This window comes from Chaetodon auriga, chromosome 17 (assembly GCF_051107435.1).
Source record: "Chaetodon auriga isolate fChaAug3 chromosome 17, fChaAug3.hap1, whole genome shotgun sequence".
In the NCBI taxonomy this organism is placed as follows: Eukaryota; Metazoa; Chordata; class Actinopteri; order Chaetodontiformes; family Chaetodontidae; genus Chaetodon; species Chaetodon auriga.
In genome coordinates this window covers 14111650-14137652 of record NC_135090.1, presented here as the reverse complement: position 1 = coordinate 14137652, position 26003 = coordinate 14111650, and the positions used below count along the sequence as shown (strand labels likewise).

The window sequence follows — 26003 nt, the reverse complement described above, 5'->3', positions numbered from 1 at the left end:
TTCAGCAAGAAAAGAGACAGAGTGTGACCCACTTGTTGGTTTGTTTTTTATCCGCCTGCCCCGTCCCAGTGGCTGAAAGTAGGTGAGCGTGTCTGGTAGCCGACCATCAGACCTGAGGTAATGCCAGCATTCATCCTGATGCAGGCGGGTAAATCCTTGCTGATCTGCAAGCGTGTACGTCTCCACTGAGGGATGCAGAATTTTCGAGGGCAGCAGGAGACCCTTTTGACTCTTAATGGGAATATGTTCTGCTCAGATCTGGTAATGAATCAGTGGCTGGTTATATGTGCAGGGAAAGCATACACTTTGGACTGTGCATGACGACTTATCACCTCTCTTGAGTAAGAGAATATGAGTAATATAATGTAAAATAAAGGAAGTTAGCGGTTAGATGCTGATTTAGAGTGAATTTCTTGGCACTGAATGAGTCCAGTCAGCCCTCGGCGAGCCACTGCGCTCAATTTCAGCCTATGATGCATTCACTTTTTGTTGACTTCGTTTTCCCAAGATGCCAATTCTGCTATCACAAGACACAGACGCTCTGTAATTTGAATAAGATGTTAGCTTCAGTCAGCTCTGATAACCATGTAACTCCTTAAAGGACAGTTCCACTATACATCAGGTTTAAATACACACTAACAAACAGCTCCATGCCTCCAAATTAAACTTTTTCCAGTGGAAAAGCACGGGTGTAAATGTTCTTTTATGGTAATATTTCCATTTTTAGAAAATGTTATAATTGAGCTTACTTGTATGTTAAGTTAGTTCATTTTAATTGTGTCATCATTCCACTTAAAAAACAGTCACCTATAATACACTTTAAAATACTTTGATAAGACTCCTTTATTCCGAAAAAGGGCTTTTTTTCATCCGTTTTCCCCAAGTAGTTGGTTAATTTAAATGAGATTTGACTTCACAAACTTTTATTTCTTTTGATGATGATGATAAAAACCTCAAGAACAAAAACTAAAGCAAGCCATTGCACTCGAGAAATAAATCCAGCTGCAGCCACTGATTGATTTTGCCTTTTATTATTCAGAATGAAAGACATGAGCTCATGCAGATCCAACAAGAGGATGTGTGTGATTGGAAAGCGATGGAGAACAGTCTTCAAGTGATTCTAATAAAATGAGCAACAATCAGCCATCCACTGGTCCAGATACTGTGCAGGACTTCTTTCCTCTAAACCCTGAAAAACTTCTCCTTCGATCACATTACAATCTGTCGGCCTTTCAGTCACATCACACTACGCAAACGCTGAATTGTTTATGTCACGTTTCAGAAGCTAGCGTCGTCCAGAAGAGGGTGGCTGCTCATACTTAGAACCGCCTCGCTCCAGACTAACGTGGTGAAGATGAACAAAACACAAACACATCAGGTCTCAGTGAGCTCGCGCTGACTTTAAAGTGCAATTTCATTTTCAGCTTTGTTGGATTTGCAAAAGCAGTGTTCATAATTCACACAGGGACAATGATGAAGGGGCTGACAAACGGCTACATTATCAACTACAGTATTAGTATCAAATGGAATACTACAAGGGACGTGTATTTCCAGGTCTAACGATTTGTTGAATGCACTGTTGCATAGTCTGAATGACAAAAATGTTTTAAGGTTTTTCTGTCGATAGCAAATACTACTGAGGGATTATTGGAAAAAAAAATGGGATTAGGTATATCTAACATCATTTGTTCCATTATTATGTCTCAACTTACTGCCTAAACAGGCGAAAGACAAGCATCTAGCTCATATTCTGTATATTGATTTTGTGCTACTATGCTAAGCTAAATCAATGCTTTAGATTCCCATCCGTCATTCATTTCATAAAGGTCACCAGCACAGGAAATATCGCATCATGATATCACTGCATGTGCAAAAGAAATGTTACTACATATAAAGGACTTAGGAGTTACATCATAGCACTCAGGCAGACACACACACTCGCACACATACGGTCTATGCATGTACAGCAGCATGTCACGCCGTCTTTATAGGAAAATGCCCTCAGTCCAGCTAAGTTAGCTCAACTAAAAAGATCAGATTATACACCATGATCCATGTAAGAAAAAAAAAAACAAAAACAGAAAACACAGACGATGCCGTTACAGCTGCAACTTGACGGGGAGACAAAACAGACGTCGTCACTGAAACATCTTCACACACTAATGTCTACACATTTTAGATTTTACACTGTGTGTTTCGCCTTTCTGGATGTGAAAATGCAGTGTGAGAATGTGTAAAACGTGTATGTTTGTGATAAGTGCTTCGCTGGATGAGTACATTAATGCCAGTCGTTCTCTACGTTTGAGATCTCGGAACAGATGGGAAACGGACAGGAAGGCAAACTGGAATATTGTGACAGGAATCAACGGGCGAACAAGGTTTTCACTGGCAGTCAGTGGATTACAGGTTCACAGACGACGTGTTACATGGATACAAAAGGAAGACGAAGTTGTTATTGGTCAAGGAACCTTTTTCAGTACGCTCTCCTGCAGGACAAGCTAAATCAGCCCACAGATGATATTTTATCACAACAGGCCAGCCTCTCACGACTCACTTCATTTTCTCTCAGTTTTCACTGTTATACAAAAAAGTCATACAAAAATACCTCGACATTACATTCAATGAAGGAATTTGTCAATTTTCTGAAAAAAAGTGCTCTTGCATAACTGATCATGTATGTCGCTTTCCTTCTCGCTCTCTCTGTCGTTATCTCTCTTCAGGTAGTTTGTTTCTAGACAAAGACCACGAGGGAGATTCACAGTATTGGGGGTTAACAGTTGGTGGCCAGACCGGTGCACGTTTCACTCAAAGAAAAGTGCAAATTAAGTTGGGGCAGAGTGTTCAGGGCGTGCAAGAGTTTAGACGCTGCCAGGGGACAGCAGCTGCCAATGGGGAGGTTTGGAGGTGGAGGGTGGGAGTGGATGAAGTTGCTGCCATACTGTCCTTGGAGGAGGACAGAGGAGACGAGAGGGGAGGAAAATACGTCATAACTACCATGGGTGGTGTTTGGGGGGAAAGAGCTGATGGCAATACTGGCTCAGGGTCAGCCTAATCTAATCTAAAGTTGGCAGGAATCCAAGCTGAAACCAGCCTCTAAGACACTGTTTGGTCTCGTTTTTCAACATGTTCCAGCCAGCGTCGGGGTCCTACTGTTGGAGGGAGATGTGGTAGGTGTTGGGGGCTGTTTGGGTACAGGATCCAGCAGCGAGGGTGTCTTTCACGCCTCCATATACTGGGGAGGGGGCTCCTTCGGCGGTATGGCGATGGCCTCCTCGTACGGTGGCAGCAGAACCTGAAATGTAGAGGAGAACCAAAAGGCTGTTCAGCGGTGACACTTTTAACTGTACTTAACCTCAGACAGATATTGCAGACACTACTGGGTCATTTTCCTGACTTCAGAGCCCCCCCATAGGGCAACCCCTCTTTTAGGTACGAGTTCCTCATTCTCTCTTGGCTGGTTGGAATCCTTTTCCTGTTTGGAAGTTAGCCCCTTCCCAAAAACATAGTACATTATAGAGTAAATAGGAAGTGGTTTCAAACACAGCCTCAAACTTTTGCAGGTTTCCTCTTCATACTCTTCATTCCATCCCTACAGAAGGCATTACTGGCTGCGAGGGTAACGTCCACACACACATGCCTGTGCCTTAGAGGCCAGATTGCCTTCTCTCCATCAGAGGTCTTTCTCTGTAAATGGTGTTATAAAACCAGCACTGATGCTAATTCAGTATGGGAGAGAGAGCGAGAGCGAGAGAGAGAGAATATGCTCCGAGGGGATGGAATTGTGAAACAGCCAGGGAGGCCCGGCGAACACATCACAGGGAGGATTTGAAATGAAGCGGACACGCAGACAATTATGTAACGTGTCCAGAAGAAGAGAGGAGGACGGACAGAGATATATAGAGGGAAGAGGAGGGGGGAGGAGGGGGAGAGAGAGAGAGAGAGAGAGAGAGAGAGAGAGAGAGAGAGAGAGAGAGAGAGAGAGAGAGAGCGCCGACCCTTGTGCATTTTAATGGCATTTATATAAAAGCACGGCAGATAAGCAGCTGGGTACTTGATGTTCGAGGCAGTAAAAAGCCATTTAGACACACTGCCGGCTTTCTAATGGTAAAAATAGATGGAACTCTGCATTCATTGAGCTCTGTGTGTGGAGAGAGGGAATCCAGTGATAAAAACATGTCGTCACCGTTCAGGCTTTTAACCTGAGCTAACCATGTGACTCAGATATTTGCTGCATATAAATACTATTTGTTCCCTGATACTTCTCTCATTGAAATTCAAACAGCTTGTGCGGTGGCCTTCACTTTGACCTAGCTGCCTTAGTTGTTTGCTTCATTTTGTTTTGTTTTGTGCATTCTTGGTTTCCTCATTAATTCAAATAAACATTTGATTTCAGAGTATACATTTATCCATACTGTGTAGAGACTCATTTTTGGTTTCCAATAGCTTAATGATACATACAGAGTCAATACTTTATACCACACACACACACACACACACACTGTGGTGCTGTGCAAACCTACTATAGCAACAAATCGTACTGTTGTTCCTGGGGTCTTCAGGGGATTTTTTTTGGAAATAACAAAGTACAGAATATAATAGATATAATACAATAGCAAAGTGTTTTTCAAACTCAGTGTTTTTGTACCAGTTGTATTCAGCGTTTTCACTCTGTTTCCCCTTTATCCTATCTGTACGGGACAAAACTGACGGGCACGTATCCAGTATTTGCTGAACGGCCATCTGATACACAACATGGTATCAGACCCTTCTGGATTAGCTGCCTGTTTCATAAGGTGAAAAATGTCGGCAGTGTGAACCAGGGCGTCGACAACAACAAGGACAAAGTGACAGGCAGCTGAAGATGTGCGCATTGAGACGACCGCGGGCGTGAGACAGATTAATGTCTTATGTATCAGGATGGAGGATTACAGACAGACAGACAAATGGAAAGCGTGACTATGCTAAAGCCTCTCAGAAACCCCATGAGTCAACACTGAGGAGGACAAGTGGGACTGACGGAACAGCCAGCCAATCACACCTCAGAATGACCTACGCAGCACCTACTGTACTGCTACCCACAGCACCAATGTCACTTCACGGACTGTCAGCCAATAAAGACGTAAACTGCCTGGTGACAACACTGAGGATCTGGACCCTGGACATTTTCACTACGATGTGTATGCTATTCTACCAGTGTCTACAACATACAGCCAACTATTAGGAGGAAAAATGAGGGTTTATTACTATCATTTACTTCACAGTTCTGTTCTACTGGTAGTTTGTAATACAACTCCTAAAGTGATATGTGTAGGATTTTAAAATCACTCACCAATGAACATAACACACCTTATTATGAAGCAGATCCTATACATTACTAACTGCAGGTTCTCACTTCTCATTTGTGTGCCATTTCTAATCTGGCGACAGCTAATCAAGGGTTAAAATACTACACATAGCATCTCCACCTGCGCGTGTACGTAGGGGCTGTGACATGACTGCTATTCTATTTACGCCATACGTTACGGTGACTTTAAAGCAGGACCTCATTAACCAAACCTCTTGGAAATGTGAAATGACTTGATAACCACAAAATATAGAGGCAGAGGATTAAATACTTTGAGAAAATTCAACAGAAAATCATTCCCACCTTCCTGTGTTACATGGATTCATTTAACTTCACATGCCTGAGGATGAGGTTAATGAGGTTTTTGGAGAATTTTATTTTGAAAAATTAAATACCTGTTTATTTTGTCAGGCTCTAAATTGCTGCTCTAAGCAAAATTCAAGCTATATAATGATAATCGTGTACTTTTCAAGCAATACCTATAATTCTTACCTTGTACATTTAGAGGTATCAACTCATTGAACTGCAATAACATAAAACAATTAATATAATCTATACTTTTGCACAGCTCAATAAAGCCTGACAGATGTTGAACTGAGCATTTCATACTCAAGTTAATGTGCTTAGCATAGTGATGAAAACAACCTTTCAAAGCCTTTATCTGTATTATCTTGACCTTATATAATGAAAGCTTATACGCAAAACCTTTTTCAAAAAAATATGCTGCGCAAATGCATTTAAATCATGATCCAAGTGGGGGGGGGGTTCAGGATGTCCTTGAGGTGAGGGGCTCGAGAGTGGATGTGAGAACTCACCGTGGTGTCGTTGGTGGTGACATAAACCAGGACCTCCGTGGTGCCCCTGCCGCTCACATATCTGTAGCAGTTCCACACGCAGCCAATCAGGTAGGCCTGTCCCCAGGAGGTGAAAGCAAAGAACACACACAATGACCTTTAGCAGCATCGTCTCCACTTTTCATTATTACTGATGCTGCATGCTATAATCTCATCCATTCGTCAAGGTTAGGGATGATGACGGCAGCGACACATCATGTCACTACTCGATACAGACATGTCAGCTACCCGTGCAGTGAGACAGGTGGGGATACACGGCAGCGCTACTAAGCTTGAAAGATACTTTAATGTGTGGACATTTAACAGTGTCGCTCTTCTTTGTCTTCCACCGACATTTTAGCCAAGGCCACTCACCAGGCATCTCTAGTCCTCAGCAAGGCTACGGTAGCATTGGGGTTTAGGTTTGTCTGACTTGGCAGAGGAACAGGAGGTTCATTGTGTATATGTGTGAGTAGCCTGCTGAGTCGGTTCTTCTGCCAGCAGTAAGTGCAACCGACCGACCAGGAAACCAGGCTGCCTGCTAGCCAATCACTTTACCATCTGCTGAGTTGACCTCCTTGCTGCTGACTCTGAACTGAGCTATGCACCACAGTATTTATTTATTTTTTTTAATCTTTTTAAAATGTATTAGCTTACTAATTGCCCATTCTCCAGTGTTTGTTTGTTCTGTCCTTGACTTCAAAATACCCATTTTGTTTGTTGGGAAAAGAACACTTTGAATCACAATAGTAATGTGCTGGGCTCACAAGAAGCATTGCTACAAAGTCTGACTTTCACCATCTTGCCCATACTGTCTCCAGCTCTTTATTCATCCAACCATCTGTCCGTCTACAGCTCTTATCTGCTATCTCCCTCTCTCTTCTCTCTCCAGCTCTCCTTCCTGTCTGTCTGTATCAGTCTTTTATGCCAAGTGCAGTCAAGTGGAGGATGTTGGCTTCAGCAGGAGCTTTACCAGGTGTTGCCTCTGTGCTGACAGCGTCCTTGAGCTTTTAGATATGGCCCTTTTCCAGGGAACTGACTCAACTATCGTCACTACAGTAGCCAATGTACAGTACCGGTCAAAAGTTTGGACACATCTTCAGAATGCTGCCATGACGGTTAAGTGTGCCTTGAAGTTTGAATAAATAGACAACAGTGTCGCCAGCAAAGCACTCCGACACCATCACAGCTCCTCCGTCATGCTTCACTGAGGGAAACATCACATGCAGATACCATTCGTTCACTTGAAGAAAAATCTCAAATTTGGACTCAACAGATCAAAGTACAAAAAAAACATTGGATGAGAAGATGTGTCCAAACTTTTGACTGGTACAGTTCACTGGACACGCTGCCCCTCAAATAAAAATGGTATTCTATTAATTGCTTTGAAAATTTCAAGATTATATCTCCATTTTGAGCAAGCACACACCTATAGTTGACCTTAAATGCTGAAACCTAAAGCAATAACCAGTTCAATGCCCCATTTATTTTGTCCAACACGGCTCTCTGCCTGAGACATGACATTTGTAACTCTTCTCTCTGTAAGCCCAGCAGTGGATCTTCCAGTGGCTGCTTCCTATCATAAAACCCCAGCTCTGGCTCTGGATATCTGCCAAGAACATTACCAATCTGAGCTTAGAGGAGAAACAACTTGATTTGATTGTACAGATGACTGCAACTTCGTGTCCCATCTCGTCCCACAGCCCCAGAGCATCGCTGCGCCTGGAGAATCATCCATGCATTAACAGGAAATTAACTTGACAGGAGTCGGTTTCCTGTTGCCCCTGACCCGCTGCTCTCTGACTGTGTGATAATCTCATGAAGAACATTGATAATGTTCACACTGGCAGATTCATTATACATGCCATATGGTTCGTATTGTGCGAGATGTGCACAGTGTGAGACTTAATAGCCTGAATCACATTACGACATCTATAAAATGGAAGTCCTGCGGGGAACAATTGTTCAGTGAGTGTGTGTAATCTGTAGTAACATGTTGCATATATCCTTATATTTTAGAAGCATACCAGTTTCTGCTCATCTGTACAGTTTAAAACATCATTTAAATGGGTGATGGGAGGATCTGCAGCGATGCGGGGACTTGGCGGCCTTACCTTGAAGGAGAGGATGCAGCCGATGAAGAGGAGGACTGCAAAAACTAGGCACATGTTGTTGGTGGACATGATGTCCTCTTTGTAAGGGAATGTCCCCGGCTGGAAGGGAGGGAGAGAGAGTGGAACAAAAATCAATGGAGAGAGACGGAAGGCTGAAAGTAAGAAAGTGTCCTTTTACAAATCTGCATCTGACAGAACTTGACCTTTCAGTCCTAAACAACCAAGGAGTCTTAAATGGACACCATCTACATAACTAAGACCTGTGTTATGTCTGGGTGACCTGTTTTAACTGAATGCCTCTTCTTCAGCAGTGTTACTCAACAGACGAAGCACTACACCCTGACTCTGGCTTGTTGTTAAAAGCAGTGAACTATACCTTGATTTCAAATGTTTTGTGGCTTTTGTCAACATTTCAAGAATAAAAGGAAGTCTGCAGTTAAAAATACGAAAGTGTTTGGGTTGGAGGGGTTCTCACCAGCTGCTGGAGGTAGTCCTGCACCGTGTTGGGATAAACCACCACACTAATGGCTACCAGTGTGTTAAGGGCAAAGTCAAAGATTTGGTAGCAGAAGAATGGAATGATCCAAGCTGCGTGTTGCTATGAGGGAGAAGATTGAGAACGGATGAAGAAACTCAAAAGAAAGGCAGGTTATTTCTACAGTACACGTCTCATTTGCTTTGTCTGTTTATTTACCTTATAAGCACCATATGTCGCCATGCCACATATTAGGATCATGAGTAGGGATATTGCAGTGGCTATGCAGATATCTGCCCGAAGAAAACACAAACAAACAGAACAATGTGAGAACAGATAATCTAGATTACCAGAGAAGGACAGCAGCATACACGTAATTTCACTGGAACTCTTGAATACGTAATCCAAAAGTCTTTATGAGGACATGGATTTTTACAAAACAAAGCACCTTAACTAACCTCACTATTTTTAGCACCCAATCTGCCCTGGACCAAACATGATCAGCATGTGGGTAATTGTTATGCAAGAGGTGCTAAATTTGACTAAACATAACACTCCTCTTGCCTTCACATTACAGCCGTGAAATATGCCTGATGAGACACTTGTCAGCGTCACTGTAGTGCAGTAACTCAAAGGGATCCACTGACATCAAGTAGTTTTATCTGCGTATGCTGTTTGGTAAAAGGGATCCCAGATCACTACACAGTATTGACAGTTATTGAATTTGGTATTCAGAAACAGTACTGGCTGTGAAAGAGTGGATACTCTTACATACACATACTATATATAAACAATGCATGCATGCAAACAATGCACGCATAAATGCCATCCCTCACCCCACACACACATATGCGTGTCATCCATAGATCTAAGTTTTCATGTCATGATTTCTCTGCATATGATCACGGTGATGTCGGTGCTATTGACAGCTGCCTATTACAAAACCACGACACCAGCTTGTCTCCGTCTTTTTCCACCGTTTCACAATCTGCGACTGGTGCCGCAACAACACTATACGAGGGGGAGTCAGTCAAGATGGCCGTTCTAATCCGATGGAGAATTAGAGCAGTCGTTTTTAATCAGAGTAGCCAGTGACAGAGTCTGTGGTGCTCCGGAGGCGACTGTGATGATGATATCTGCTGGAGGGGGAAGCACTGAAAATACACATGCACACAGTGATTTGTTCTCTCTGGAGCTGAGCCTACTCAGCTATGTGCTGTGCTGAGAGCAGCATTCTGGGAAAAGAAGTGGCGGGCAGAAAGGAGAGGGGATTTTAGAGCTGCAGGAACACATGGGAGTATATGGACATGCTGCTGGCGCTCAGCTTCAATGTCATTTATCCACTATTTCTATTTTCCCTGTTTAACTCTAATATTGATTCATCATGAACTTGCCGTTTGCATGTAGAATAACAGGCAAGGCATCATTGAGGACATCCAATCCAACATATACCGAGTCAGTTATGGAACAATCAGGGGATTAGTTGCACTCACTTGCATCGTCCATGACATCAATGTCGGTTCCCAGCTCAGAGCTGGTAAGGTGGTAGCGGTATTGAACTGGGTCGTTGAGAGCTGACAACAAGATGAGTAGAACCACTGCATTGATGAGCTGTGGGGAAAATGAAGATCAACATTTGTATTAGATTTCACAGTGGAGCCTTTCCATCTTTATGTTATTATTTAACCTTCAGAATTAACTTCCCGTATGGATCAGGGCCTTTTCTTGGCATGGGATAAAAGTAATTCAAATGGAAAACTAACTAAAACAAAGTGAGTGTAAGATGAAGAAAAGCATCCCATCCTCGCGTTTGAGATGCCGGAAGTGACTTAAATGATTTTCAAAATAATTATCAATCGCTTGATCGACTGTTTCAACACAGGTTGATAAGAAGAAAATGGCCCCATGAGTCCTGTTTTTCACTTCATGTCCAAACACCTCCTGGAATTAAAAAACTGGTTGCTTTTTCTGGCCTTGGCGACATAACCCCGATCAGTCGTAGGGTCGAATATAGACGGGACGAGCGTTTACTAAAGGTCAGGGATTTATAGGCTTACTGGACTATGTTTAAAACTTTAGGCTTTCCCGTGGATAAAAACAGAAGCAAACTGCACAGAAATAGTAACGTCACAAATGTAGGACATATTAAAACTGATGGTGTGCTCAGGTTATCACTTCAGCTCAATACAAAGAGTAACGTTAGCTTACAAGGAAAATCCACCAACGGCTGCAAACTGAGCTTTATTTTTTTTGTTATATGCTTATATTTGATTACAATTTAATTTTATAACCAAGTAGTGAATCTTAAACAAAAACGGCGGTGGTGAATTGGCTAAGACTGAAGTTTAAATTTACACTAAAAACCGAGGACATCCTCAAAACGGCACGAATGAGTGCGGAAAAACAAATGAAAAACAGCAGCAGCGAGCTAACTTAGCCGCTGCTCCACAAACTCAACGACACTTGGTATTTATCACCTACTATTTCATATATGTAGCCATATTTTGGACATTTTGGGCCTGACGTCGAATGAAAAACCTCACTTACCATATACCATATTCCCAGAATGATGGTGCCCGTTCGTACATGGCAGCAAAGGCAGCAGCTCGTCGAGTACCACCGGTCCCACGGCGAAATCATTCTTTCCCTTGGTGTGTGTTTCAAGCTATTTCATGAATGCTGTCGAGAATGAATTATTCAAGTCTACCGAGTCCCAAAAAAGGTGGAATTAGTTCGCGTCCCCGCTGCTAGGACCGCCACATCCAGCGTCTGTTTGAAGCGATGTTCGCCCGTTTCCGCAAGTGGACTCCTGGCAAACAGAGAGCCGTTAATCTGGCTCATCCCGGAGTCACGTGACCAGGGCAGGATTCTGACCGAGATCCGCATCCGAGGGAGGGATGCAGACCTGCTTTAGAGTAATCACCCCAAATGTTTCAGAGCCGAGCCTTCACCAGCTTTAGTGATAGTTTAACTCCACACAGCTCACATAGTTAACCTGTATACATATATATGAGCTCAAAATGTACACTTTAATTATTAGTAGAAGACTTTTGTCTCAAGTGTCACAATATACTGAAAAATGAATAAAAAGATGGATGTCCATCATAATATTCTTGTTGACTTTTGGTAGTCTTATAGTGTGTGTGTGTGTGTGCCCATTTGTGCAATGGCTTTATTTTGTTTAAGATACGAAATAGTGTGATTTTTGTCATATTTTGATGTGGGTACATTCATATGTTGGAAGGAAATGCTGAGAGCTTGGACACGTCCACCTTCCAGGAGCTCTAAAAATCTTAAAATCAAGCAATCTTAGAGGATAAAATCACTTTTGAAGTGCTCACAACTTGCCTCCAGGGTTAGAAGCAGATATCACTCTATTTGTTAATAGTCACAAACAAAACTGTCATTGCCTGACTTTTTTTTTTTTGTTGTTGCTTTCAGTGATTAAACTGAAAGCTTAATGTCCCTGTGGACTTAAACACAGCACTTAACATGTTAAAGACTTTGCCAATGGAAGTCGTCATATTACCTGTTTGCAGTGCACCACTGGATTGCGAGCCGATAAAGAGGGGAACTTCTGTGGGGGTCCAGAGCTCCAGGGGCCCCGAAAAGCTCTAGCGTCACTTGTGGCAATTTGATTTGTAGTAATCAGATCGAGTGTAACTTTGTTCTTTTTGGGAATATGCTCTACTGATGCACAATTTCCATTAACATGATAGGGGTCTTCAGGGGCATGCTGCTTTTACTTCAGCTTGAGACCCTGACAAGAGGGGCCCTGGATTAAAATCGGGGGTTCATAGGGGCCCTGCAACTCATGTATGCACCTCACCTGTGTTCCAGCTCCTTGAAACTAAATAAAATGACCAAAGATCGACTTGATTTATCGCAATGTTTGAGCAAGACACAAGTGCTCATTTCATGTCAGTTTGTCCCTCTGTCCCATCTGTGCATAGACTCTGGATCAAGCCTGACAGATGGGCCAGTGACCACAGCTCTAAGCTCTGGTGGGTGGACCGCATCATCGTCACATTAGGGGATTTTCCTCTCCTGCCTTGACTTAATGCTGAGCAGACTGCCACCTCTTTAGATGCTGGCACACAATTTATAGAGGAAAATCTCAAACTGACGGTCCATTTTCGCAGCCTTAAGGGTTTTCCATAGAACAGTCACAGAGCGTTTTGGACGTGCAGAGAGTGCTCTGACGTAATGACCGGAAATAGAAAGCCTTATAATCCTTTTGTCTCAGACCTGCTGGAGAACAACACAATCCCAAAGTTGATGTTTGGATGAATTAATTTGTTAGTTTGATGGTATAATGTTGCCACAATGAAGCCCCTGAGTTCCAGACATGGGGACTTTGGATGGATCTTTTTTTTTTTTAAAACTGCATTAGCGAGTGATTTTCCAAGCAGGGCTTTGAGCAACTACAGCGCCATCCATTAGAGAGTGACCTTCACTATTAATATATCTGCCTCTCATACACACAGACAGAAAAAATGAGTACAACAATCTCCTGACAGGGAAGAATGGAAAAAACAAAACAAAACGTGATATCCCTCTGAAGTGAAGGTGAATGGACAGCGAGCCAGAGATTGCGAGAGATTAAAAGCTGGTAAATCCCAAATGAACTGAGAGATAAGGGATGGAGAGACGAAGGAGGTCAGGCTCTATAAACGTGCCATGCGACTGCCTCGCCACGCTGACTGGGGCAGCGGTTTGGCCTCAGGAGGGCCACTGGGCCTATCACGGGCCTGGCTGCTGACACAGATTTGCACTGTGGCATGTAGTGAATCCTTATTGTATTAATCACAGATTTGCGATTAGTTTGACAGTAAACACGAAAATAAGATGGCGGTAGAGAGAGAGAAGGCAGCATCTACTAAGAGTATTGCTCGTGTGGGATTTTGCTCAAAGAATATACCTCTAATTCATACTCTAAGGTTATGCTGGCATGACAATATGATTAAACACGGTAAAATCATCAGTTCTTCAGGATAACAACTGATTTCTTCAAATATGAAGTGCCTGAGGAGCTCTGGTTATTTACTTAGTTATTTAGCTACTTAGCATGTCAGTGCAAAATGACTTTTAAGTACAAACCATCTGTCAGCACAAATCTATGATGTACAGTATAATGTGTAGAAAACACAACAGATATTTTTTTTTTTTTTAGTATCCGTTTTTGGTTATTTTCATCCCTGTTTCTTTTATGGACCTTGAGCTCTTCCACCACTTCAAAATCACCCTCTGCTCACAACTTTGTCAGCTATCCTTAGAGACAAAAAAAAAGCATTTCTATGACAATGTGATATCAAGCAATTCTCATTTATTTTTTCATTTTTACCAAACGAACATAGAAATATTTGTATCTCCTCATTAGACAAATTCATTCACATTTTTGTTTAATCACACACCATTTCCTAGAGACAAGTATATAAATACATTGATTGAATCCATCTTAATCATCAGTAAAAGTTCAACCAAGGGTTGCCTGAAGCCACAGCGCCACATCATTTTGTTCTATCAGGTCTACCAACACCAGCTGATCAACACCTTGAAGCACTAAGGCTGTTTGCCAACCAAATACAGACTCCTGTGACTGTCCGCTAAATTGGGTGCCCACAGAAAAAAGCTGCAACTTGTCTCATTAAAAAAGCTATTACAGTATATACACTGAGTGGTACTCCAGGACCAAGTACTAACAGTTAAAGCAAGAGATCGTTCTTTTAATTTCATGTACACAAGTACTATTATCAAAGTCATGCAAGATGAAATTAATTTCTGACATCAAAACTTGCAAATGGATGGAAACTATAAAAAAGGATGCCAATGCACTTTCTATACAACTACAGGTTAAGGCAATGGAATTAAATTCCTTTTATATATGTGTAATCGTGTGAGTGAGTGTGTATGTGTGTGTGTCTTGCTTAAAACCAACTCTGATGTGGAATTAAAGCTGCTCCATATCATATGTCTATGTATGTCTTCACTCTCAATTAAAAAAAAAAAAAAAAATCCCCCATCATACATCCTGGAAGTCAGGTACAAACCAAAGAAGTTACACATTTCACATTCCGCAAAAAGGTAGTAAAAAACAATTCGTCGACATCAAAAGGAACTCAGAACAGCCTTTTTGCACAGTGCAATCACAGAACTGGAAAAAGCCCTTACAATCTGTACAACGTATGGCGTGGCTTTTTCTAGCACAACAACTGGAAGAAAAATGTTCCAAAAAAAAAAAATCATCTAGAGTGCAGGAGGGACAATCAAGTTTCTAGAAAATCAACGCACAGTTGAGTCAGATGAAGACAGACATGCTCAGAATGATAAAAGTAGAGAGGACAGCGCTGCACAGCTACTGCTATAATCCCACTACTCCTTAACGTCACATTACACTGCCTCCTGGTGGTTCATACCAGTTTCTGCTCCCTCTACATAACAGCTATCAACAGTGCCCAGTGTGAATCCAGAAGTTTACAACGTCCAAATTTCTAAATGTCTGATCATAGTGAATCAGTAACTTTCCAGCCGTCACTGTGCTGCAAACTGTCATAGTTTGAGCAAAATGTGGCTAAACACACTGAAGCTCAGGCAGCTGTGTATTTAAGCATATTTTGGCAAAACTATGAATGCATGGAACGTACTATCACAGGGACGGACAGTGAGCCACCTGACCACAGCTGCCATTCATCATAAAGGAGTGTTTACACTCAAAGGACAGACATTTAAAGGAAACCTATGTTAGCACAACACTCACATGTAATTAGTGCGCTGAAAGAGTTTTACATCGCTGCACACGTTTCTGCTGCTCATACCAGCCATGCGGTGATACCACCATAGAGCGACTACACTCTAAGAAATGAGATATAAAATATTTTTAGTTGTTGTTCATCCAAAACAAGCTGTGAGTTCTATACCAGAAATATTTTTGTAATATTTTGTTGTATCATCCACTATATCATCATCGCAGAATTATCCTGAAATATTGTGACATTATTTTAGAGCAACACTAAAAGGGACACTATTTTGGAAAATGTCCACCCACACAAATTTAGCCAAAGCCTCATATTAGTGAGTGTGAACTTTTGTCCCCCAATTCTTTCACTGCAGGTGCTCTAGGAGGGAATCACTTCATGGCCATTACAGCAACCCTGAACTCCTTCAACATAGATGCGCTCATGTGAGTGTTGTACTGAGTTAACCTTGAAAAAAAATCTATCCTGATCTGAGACCAGCCCTCACATGCAGCCTGCTCCCACACATTTCACTCACTGATATGGGGGCGGCAGCAGCATGGCAAGCAAAACAAAGTGCAATATTCTGGGGAGCAAAAATGTACACGCCTCTTGCAACTTAAATTTTCATATACCGGTAATCAAAAATAAACCAAAAATCTGTTTTGTGTTTTTGGGTTTAACAATTATAAACAAACACTCATGGAGGGGGAAGAAAAAACACTATTGATGCCATAAAAAATAATTACATGAACATGTACCTCCACTGCAAGCCCACCTCCCATGAAACTCCACCCTGGTTGCAGAGTAGCAAATAGTGCAAATTAGTTTTAAGATTTCAGTCCATAGGACTACATTTCATCACTGTATTTAGCCAAGCAGGCGACGTCCACTGCTTGTTTTCTTTTTGTTTTCGGTAACTGATAAACCGTCGATGTATCTCAGAAAGAAACTCCTGTACCTGGAAATTATTGCATGTGACACATTTAACAATCATTTGCATATGCTTTGAATGGACCTGTGATGTGACTTCACGTTTCCCTTCGCACCTTCTTCTTCTGGGAGGGCTTCGGAGGCTCCGCAATCTGCTCAGACTTCTCTGCAAGAAGATTTCAAAGGGAAAAAATAAGAAAGTTAGATTTAGAGCCATCTCTGCTTAAACTGCTTTGACACAAAATACAGCGTGTGCTTTAAAGAAATGTATGAAAAAGTAGATTGAATAAATAGTTATGAGCGTTTTTTAACTATACTGTTTGTTTTTATCTGCTCCTTATTCAAGTGAATACAAACTCAGAGTCTGAGCTGCTGAAACGTACTCTGAGAGGAGGATATGCTGGGATTCTGCTTTTTGGAGGCCGCCACAGGAAGCTCTTGGGGCGCTGTGTTCGCCGTCTACAATCAAATGAATGCAATGACATTAGCAAAACAGGGAAACATTCATTTGATGTGAATATGTAGAAAATTTTTTACTGTTTTATATTTTTGTGCAAGATATTAATTTTATCCTTGCCTGAGCCTCAGACGCAGCCTCCTCTTCACTTTTCTTCTTCTTTTTTCTCTTCTTCTTGGATTTGGCTGCCGCACCGGAGGGATCCTCAACGTCCTTCTCGTCCTCTGATACCTGCCACAACAAACACAGACACAAATCAGGAGGTACCTGACGGACAACACATGAATACAGGAATCACCACAGAAGATTGAAGGCATTCTGTTTATGTTTCTGCTTTGCCAAATGTTTGACATCTTGGCTGTTGTGGTAATAATATAAAATACAGATTCAGTATCTGAACAAATGTGAAACACAGTCACAATCTGCCTTTCTGTTCCTGAGTTATAGTGTTGAATTACTGCACAGAGACATAAAAGTCCAGACTATAAAAAGCCTTCTTAAAATGTTAGGAAGACTTTTAGGCTTTGCGTGGGGATTATTTAGGAATGTCTGACAGATGTAATTAGTCATGTGGATGATTTGGTGGAGTGTTAGTGAAACCTTGTTGGGAACAGGCTGTTCCTTCGCTGGAGGCGCTGGCGTCACTAAAACAGGGGGCTCTTCGTAGTTTCCCCAGTGCTCTGCTGGAGCATTCCAGTCGGAGCTGGGATCCACTGCTGCCATCCCATCTGAAACAATTCATGTCAACAGGGTGGGAATTAATATATGAAAAGACACTTTTGCCCCTCAAATTCAAAACACACAAATTCAGTTTCAAGACTTTCAAGCATGTTACAAAATGAACTGGATCATTAAGGATCCTGAACAGTTATTTAGAAGGCTGTGGTATGTGGAATGGGTTGCTGAAATACTCACTGAATCCAGACCATTCATCATCAACATCAAGATGTCCTGACCACTGCAGCTCCATTGAATTTGCTACTGGATCTAAGAATGACAGAGGGTGATTGAGAGAGAAAGGGAAGTAACAAACAGTAAATTAGTCAATTAGGGATTAACAAACAAAAACTGGAAGCTGTTGAAGTAAAGTGGGAAAACTATATCAGGCATTCTGTGGATTATGCATGCTGGTGACTGGGTGACAAAGCTGTCAGTCAATCACAACACCAACCTGTGGTGTTTTGTCCCAGCATGGAGAAGGACACAGGGTTGATGTCAGTCTTTATCCGGCCATCAATGCCACTCCATGCCACTGGGGAGAGAAACACACAGGTTGTATGGCTGGAACGCTATTCTGGCAAACAAACAGCAGAGCTCAGATTTGGCAGCATCATACAAGTGCTACTCATACCTCACTGAAGTGTTGAATGATATATTGATTAAAAATTTTAAATGATTTCACCATCTGCTAGGTTAAGATTTAACAATGTCACTTTCTCATTTTTATTTTCTTGCAATACCACTTTTGCCCAGCAGATGGCTCAGTTGGACAGTCATTAAAATATCAGTATCTGTATTTGTGGCGTGAAAAGGTCTGCACACATCATGACGGTACCTTGCGTCTCCTTTGCCCAGGACTGACGCTTAGGTGGGGCCCTGTAATGTGCTGCTGTGTGGATGGCACTCCACTTGGTTCCCTCCATCACACCCATCTGTCCTGGTATCTTCATAGACATGTCAGTCCAACCTCCACCATTGACTGATGGCTCCTCTCTCCAGCTGGAGGACACTGAGGAGGCATTGGGGTCATCTTTACTTATACTCTGCATCCTATCTTGATATTAGATAGAATTTTACTTGGGGGAATAAAGAAAAGGTGAGCTAGTAAATGTTTTTCCCATCTCAGTCACACAAAATAAGGGTTTAGCTTGTCTTTACCAGCTCCACTGGCAGCATCCCCCTTTCCAGTGGATCTTGAATGTCTGGACTCTGAAATAACATGGGCAAAAAACAACGCTTGAGCAATTCTTGTTTAAACATGAGTCAACGGTTCACTAAAAGATGTTACATATAACCACAATGTACGTTAAATAAATGGTCAGCACACTTTCAATGACAGGCCCTTAGACTATGCCTCTGGCCTTGAGTGTCAAAGCAAATCCCCTCATCATAACATCTGTTAGATGAATACCTTGGTTTCCTCTGTTCTTCTTGGTGTTGGTTGGTGCTGTGGCTACAGGTGCCTCCACATTGGTCTTGGGAGCCTCCACCCCTCCTGGGCTACCAGAGTCCTCAGGGCCCTTGTCCTTCCTGCGCTGCTGCTTCTTCTCTCGGTTGCTGACTTTGGTCTCCCACGCACCTGGTGGACACAAATCCCCCCAACATCGAATGTTTAGGTGACTTGGTGTCAGCAAGGCAATGCTAAAGAGGAACTCTTGATTGATTGTGGATGAAATTTGAAGCCATAACAGGAAAGCTTAATGATAAGTGTAGTAAGTGAGGCTAACCAAAACTGCAGAGGTCAAGTACGCTGTTAACACAAACAGTGAGCTTGAAAATGCGAAGTTGTTGTGAAATTTCCCCGTCCACGGTTGATTCTTACCATCATCAGGTTCCTTGCCATCATTTGTAGACACATGCTGGACTGGTTTCACATCTGTCTTGGTTTTTTTCTTGTTCTTTTTCACCTGCACTGGGGCCTGCACCTCATGCACCTGTGGATAGAGAGAAGTAAACTTGACATTAATAGTAATCATGTAACTTTGTCATCCTTTAAAGCCACACTGGCAATTCCGAAGCTATACCAATAACAAAACTGTCTATAACAATAAGACAAAAACTTGTGGCTGCCCTGCCTGCAAACAACCACAAACAGTTTCAGGTCCTCTTAATTTTAGCAGCAGCTGTCGAAAGGTACCTTCTCAGTTTTGATCTGGGGGGCCATCTTGGAAACTACCTCAGTCACTTTAACCTCCTCCTGAGCTACAACCACCGGCTGTCCATTGGACTGAGTCTTCTGGGGGAGACAAACAGACACCAGTTAAACAACATGCTGTTGATGATCCAGTAATATAACAGACATTAAACTGAGGACTGTTCACCCTTCTGTGTTATTTGTAGAATAACCTAACTTTAAATTTCAAGATGAATCTTCAATCAATCAATATATCTGACTTCCCTATACTTTACTATGTTACGTAACACTGCACGAATATAAGTGTTTAGGAGGAAACATCAAGTTACATCTCTGAAACTACTATAAACAAGATCCACTTAGAGGTTACTTTAAAATCTTTATCGCCTTAATGCTATGACGGTAATACGCAGATGTGTGAAAATCATGCCATTTTACGTTGTAAGTACAGTTAATTAATTGTACTTTAAGTCAAACATTGTGCGTCAGGTGTGGAAGTATAACTTAGTGTTGGCTAACGACAATGCTTTCACTACCTAGCATGAATTTAGCTAATGCTAAGTATCCTTCGTGGCTTGTCAGCTAGCTCTACACACGGCTGGTTAGCATCCTTTTCCAAACAAGACCCCGTCATTCATTGTATATATAGCTAGCTTGTGAACTGGGATATGGTGTCATTTAGTAAATGGGGCACATGATCCCTAGATATATAATTTCAATTGTGTAAACAAAGTGGGCTGTATCGCTAACGTCGTGCTAGAGTTACTTAATGCTAAATCACGGTGCTTACGATAGCCGAGTTGACCAACTCATAAAATATTGGTAATAAATGTCTACATTAGCTTCACGCTAGCTAACGCTGATTTTTGTTCTGAATGAACTGATAGTAGACGCAGTGGTTTAGTTTGGCCCACTACAAGTTCATCAGCTCGTCAACGCTGTCTACGGTTACGTTACCTTTTCATGCGTTTTCTTTTTGCTCCTTTTCTTCTGTTCTTCTGGTTTGGCAGTTTTAGCTAAATTGGCCTTCTCAGGCTCACAGCTGCCTTGGGAGACCGGGGATCCCCGCTTTTTCCCGATGAGCAAACCGCCACAAACGGCGGCCCATGACAGCCCGAGCAGCAACAGCAGACCCACCGCGGCCGTAGTCAGGATGACCCACGTCGGGTACAACTCGGGCTTCAGACCCAAATCCACCCCGAACTGAGACCGAACATATCCTTGTCCCGAAGACAAGACCTCCTTCAAACGGCTGGAAAGAAGTTCGGCTTTTTCCAGCGCAAAACCCCGAAAGTCCCCAGCCATCTTTCCAAATCACTAGCTAACTGTTAGCTATCATAGCCAACATCCGTATGCTAACGGAGGAGTGGCTAATCCAATCTGACTGCTGGGGGAAATCTCAGTAAAAGTACAATTCGCAGTACATAATTAAATACTACTTTATTCTGGCCGCTTTAAAGACAACCATATTAGCTAGATTCATAGGTTTGGCCATAAATCATGTACTTAAACTGAATGAGGTTATCTCTGATGGCTGCTTGATCAGATAATAAATCACAAATAACGTACCATTCAATTAAAATACAACTATTTTCAGTTTACAAAACATTTTATTGTACATTAAAAATGACTGAATATTAAAACAATCCACAACAGAAGTGCAGACTCAAAAAAATATAATCTAGATATTAACCATCATATCACCTCATTAATTTTTCATGTTAAACTTAAAATCATATGCCTGTCTGCAGGATGAGGAAGTGAAAAACAGGTATGAGGTCCAACTTTACAAATCATAAATTAGCTGTTAATTAACTCTGAGTGTAATTCTCAATCCCTCTGACCTAAAAGCTTTATATGTCTGCTAGAAAACTGCAGTTTTAACCTGTCAAGAGTTCTTTTATCCTTCAAAATACTGTGATAGCACTGGAACAAGGTGTAAGACTGAAGTTTTTTTTTGTTTTTTTTTTTGTAAATAACTGCTTAAAAAAAGAAATAAATAGGTCAAATGTAACAAATGTGCAACCACATGTCAGTTGAGGTTCAGAAGTCTGCATCCAGAGTGAATTCACAGTCCATCATACTTGACATGACTCCAAATTTCTGATACTCTGCTACTCGTTTCTCAAAGAAGTTGGTTTTCCCCTCTAGTGAAATGGACTCCATGAAGTCAAATGGATTTTCAGCTTTGTACACCTTGGAATAAAAGGATAGGGAAAAAAAAGCAAACACATCCATGAAATCAAATTCCTTCATTCAGCTAATGTATAAAACGTGTCATTATGGTCATGTTTGTAAGGACCACGGCCTTTATAGTCTGAACTCTTCTCAACCCAGGGATCCTCTGCTTTAACACAACTGCTACCACAGTATAAAGTGATTCAATGAATAATGACCATGTAGCATTCATTACATGTGCATTATGACAATGTAAACAGAATTACCTTGGCCATTCCAAGGTCAGTGAGAAGCCGGTCAGCAACAAACTCAATGTACTGCTTCATCAGACAGCAGTTCATTCCAATGAGATCCACTGGCAAGGCCTCTGTCAAAAACTCCTGTCACACCAAACAAGATATGTTTATGTATGTTCAGAACTGATATGGTTTGTCAAGATTTTAAACATATAGTCAGCTCCCTAAGAATATGCACAGTGCCACCATTTTTGTTATTTAGGAACTGCACACCACCACAATGGATTTGAAATGGAACAACTAGCATGATCCCTAAGTGCAGTAATTCAGATATAATGTGAGGGTACTTACCTCAGTTAATGGAATAACTAACAACTGAATATCTGAGAAATTGTAAACAAAAAAAATCATAGAAATAGCAGAAACATTAGGTTTGCCCAAATCAAGTGTTTGTTACCTTCTTAAAAAAAATAACACAGTGGTGATCTGAGAAATATGAAACCGCCTGCAAGACCAGAGAAGAATACAGTTATACATGACAGAAGAATTCTTTCCCTGGTGAAGAAAACCTCCTTTTCAACTGTCAGCCACACCGAAAAGACTCTCTGAGAGGTAGGCATGTCTGCATCAAAACCATGATAAGGAGAAGACTTTACAAGAATAAACCACAGGCCAGGTTATAATTCGCCAAGTATTACCCGACAAACCTGCAGAGCTCTGGAACAAGATGTTGTGGATTGATGAGACACAGAAAAAGCCTTAACAGCCCTATGATTGTAAACCCTGCATATTTCACCTAATATTGCTGTCAATACCCTTTAAATTGAAGATGAAAGTCTGCACTGAAAGCACATAATGTTATTTTCAAATCCACTGTGGTGGCATACAAGGACCAAATAAGTAGTCTGGGTTGAGCATATTCCCTCCAGCACCTGCTGACCTGCTCAATGCTAACAGCTTTGGTGATGATGTCCTTCACACGGTCCTCTGATGGCTTCTTCACCAGGTAGCTGTACAGCAGGCAGGCAAAGTTACAGTGCAGGCCCTAGGAAACACATCAATAAATATGCCAGAGAAAATTCAAAATCATGAAACAGACAAGCGCATTGACAAAATTTGAGGTCCTTCTGACAGATTGAACCACATGTCTTTTTGTTCGTGAATTTATCTCACCTCATCCCTGCTAATGAGCTCATTGGAGTAGGTAAGGCCAGGCATGAGTCCCCTCTTCTTGAGCCAATAGATGGAAGCAAATGAGCCAGAGAAGAAGATTCCCTCCACTGCTGCAAAGGCCACAATTCGCTCCCCTGAGGGTAAAAAGTGTCAAAAGTATTATTAACCACAGACAGATGGAAAGCTGCTCTAGGAGGGAGTCTCTCATTATTATGTGATTTACAATGCAATGTTTCTAATGTGGTATTTTCCTTACCAAATGTGGATTTCTTGTCATTTATCCACTGGAGGGCCCAGTCTGCTTTTCGTCTCACACAAGGCATAGTGTGAATGGCGTTAAACAAGTAGTCCCTGAAGCACACAGTTAACAGAAAATGACTTATTTTACTAGCTTCAAACATAAAGTCTAAATCTAAAGTGGGTGTCGAGAGAAATGAAGGCAGCAAAATCACATTATAAAATGCTGAAACATGGTGTTTGAACACCTTTCTTAAAAAGCCTGTTGATGCAGAGGCCATGAAGTTACTGTTTTCCTCGTCTGTTGGCACATCAAAGCTGGGAATGCAACAGAATTCACCACAAAGTTCTGTAGACTGAGCTTGGGATGAGCAGGTGCAAGTCTTACAGTTTGTCTGGAATCTTCAGAACATGAGACATTCGGGGAGAATTTATCTTTATATGGTTATGATGGTTATGCACTTGCTCCAAAGACGCTGAGGCACATAATCTTTACCATCTAACCATCAGAATCCGTAGCAATTATTTCTGCTAATGTGACGCAACAATTCTGATGTATTGGATCTTTTTCTGCTTTTTGCTTGGACTGTTTTGAACTAAGCTGTTGTGCATTAAGCCACAAAATATTTGGCAAATTGGTGTCACAAACTGCCGCGGCATTACAATTCCTGCACCTGCCTGAATGTACGTTTGTCAGAGCTGCTGAGCATGAGAAGTGAGTGCTTGGCCAACTAACCTCTCCTTCAGGTCCCTGATGTAAGTGTTGATGAGCATGCTGTACATCTCTGAATGAACAGTCTCTATGAGGATCTGGAAGCTGTAGAAAGAGCGTGCTTCAGGGACCTGCACCTCCTGGCAGAACCTCTGCACCTGTTAGACAAGAGAGAAGCACAAATGTAAAATATATGCTACGTTCTATATAAAAGCATATCCTTCATCTTTCACAATGCTTCAAGATGTGAAATCTCTTTGTGTCCATACAAGCTACAGAACATCTGTTCCAGACCCCTCTGGCCCCTCAGGCCCCTCTCACCAGGTTCTCGTTGACGATACCGTCGCTTGCAGCAAAGAAGGCGAGAATGTGGGAGATGAAGTGTTTCTCCTCAGGTTTCAATCGGTCCCAGTGTGCCAAGTCTTTGGACAGATCAACCTAAAACACACAACATCAACAGTACAGTCTCTGTCATATCTGTAATTTTTGTTTCTTAAGTAGTTTTCAATTGACCTTAAATGACAATATGAAGTTTGTGCTCTCTTCTCATGAAGCACATTTGGTCATTAAAACTTCATTGTGTGATCACTCTGTAGCCTTCATCTTTAAATGATTGTCGGTTTTCCCCTTAAAGCTGGTGAGACACTGACGTATCAAGTACAGTGAAACTGATACTCACCTCCTCCACGGTCCAGAAGGAGGCCTGAGCTTGCTTGTACATTTTCCACATGTCGGAGTACTGAATGGGGAAGATAACAAACCGTCTGGGGTTTTCTCGGAGCAAAGGTTCATCTTCTGTCTCTGAACCATTTTGCCAGTCTGGGTCTTTATCTTTGAATCCATTCTACAAAGAGCAAGAGCCAGCGAATAACTAAGTGAGTACACATATTTTCACCTCACATTAAGGATGCTATAGTATGTTTTTCTCAATCGCTAAATTAGCGTTGGCAAATTCCGGTTTTACCTTTAATTACGAAATACGCCACTGCGCATGCGCATCACCCCAAAACAAAAAAAACAAACCCAAACAAACCAGGAGACATTTCGGTTTTAAATGTCTAATATCATACGTGATAGTTATTGAGGAAATTTTATTTTGATTGCTAGCAGTGTCATCGACACCTATACACATTTTATCTGTATTTTGTCTACGGTCGTGTTGAAAGCGTCAACCCGGACAGCGACACTAACAGTTAGCTTACATGAGCAGACAAGACAAGGCCGGTTTAGCCAAAATGTCGCTAAAGTAAAAGCCTTTATTTCCGGCAGCCTGTATTCACATGGCTAAAATATGGACTTATGCAACCTGAAACGCCTCCACATCCGGAGGTCTCTCAGGTTGATACACTGACAGTAACGTAATAACAGTTGGGTTAATGATTAACTGCGTACCTAAATTCAATTTACCCAGAAGCTGAACGGAAGCTGCTTACCGATTCTTTAACGTGATCAGATTGGCCGTTTATATTCCTTACATCCATTTCCTGAGATGACATTTTCTCACCGTCGGGGTCATTAAGCCTCGCTGTACTCGCCTCTCCCCCGTTCCATAACCTTGTGAATGTAGCTTCGCTGGTTAAACCATTTAAAGAGACACCACACGGGCGGCTGTAGCGCCTCTAGCGGTAAGACACAGTTCATGGAAATGACTGTAACTGCACTTCATGAGAATGAGTAAAACACGAAAACACAACCAGAGAGTGAACAAAAGTACACAAGCTCA

The 26003-nt window shown here is 41.8% G+C and overlaps 3 protein-coding genes across 5 annotated transcripts; all 3 read right to left on the bottom strand.

Annotated features, from left to right (window-relative positions):
- Nucleotides 1–1015: 1015 nt before the first annotated feature.
- Nucleotides 1016–11581, bottom strand: laptm4b (lysosomal protein transmembrane 4 beta). 2 transcript variants are annotated; one of them, XM_076754422.1, is made up of 8 exons: nt 11314–11581; nt 10260–10377; nt 8986–9059; nt 8767–8889; nt 8292–8390; nt 6160–6255; nt 5837–5867; nt 1016–3292 (listed from the first exon to the last, which is right to left on the bottom strand). In XM_076754422.1, the coding sequence occupies exons 1-8, from the start codon at nt 11404–11406 to the stop codon at nt 3147–3149; spliced, it is 780 nt and encodes a 259-aa protein (XP_076610537.1). In that variant the 5' UTR covers nt 11407–11581; the 3' UTR covers nt 1016–3146. The 2 variants fall into 2 exon arrangements, with proteins under 2 accessions (XP_076610537.1, XP_076610538.1); XM_076754423.1 differs by lacking the exon at nt 5837–5867 and having other exon boundaries at nt 11314–11580.
- A 2492-nt stretch (nt 11582–14073) lies between these two features.
- On the bottom strand, nt 14074–21148 carry mtdha (metadherin a). Of its 2 annotated transcripts, none has more exons than XM_076754307.1 (12): nt 20702–21148; nt 19748–19846; nt 19433–19544; nt 19022–19189; nt 18769–18819; nt 18446–18619; nt 18062–18142; nt 17806–17877; nt 17491–17618; nt 17011–17121; nt 16817–16892; nt 14074–16599 (listed from the first exon to the last, which is right to left on the bottom strand). In XM_076754307.1, the coding sequence occupies exons 1-12, from the start codon at nt 21047–21049 to the stop codon at nt 16532–16534; spliced, it is 1488 nt and encodes a 495-aa protein (XP_076610422.1). In that variant the 5' UTR covers nt 21050–21148; the 3' UTR covers nt 14074–16531. The 2 variants fall into 2 exon arrangements, with proteins under 2 accessions (XP_076610422.1, XP_076610423.1); XM_076754308.1 differs by having other exon boundaries at nt 19748–19843; nt 20702–21101.
- Nucleotides 21149–21722: 574 nt separating this feature from the next.
- Nucleotides 21723–25877, bottom strand: rrm2b (ribonucleotide reductase M2 b). The gene is made up of 9 exons (XM_076754310.1): nt 25714–25877; nt 24960–25124; nt 24602–24718; nt 24305–24438; nt 23588–23682; nt 23332–23465; nt 23099–23203; nt 22189–22302; nt 21723–21940 (listed from the first exon to the last, which is right to left on the bottom strand). Exons 1-9 carry the CDS (start codon nt 25774–25776, stop codon nt 21788–21790), a joined length of 1080 nt encoding a protein of 359 aa, XP_076610425.1. The 5' UTR covers nt 25777–25877; the 3' UTR covers nt 21723–21787.
- Between the last annotated feature and the right edge of the window lie 126 nt (nt 25878–26003).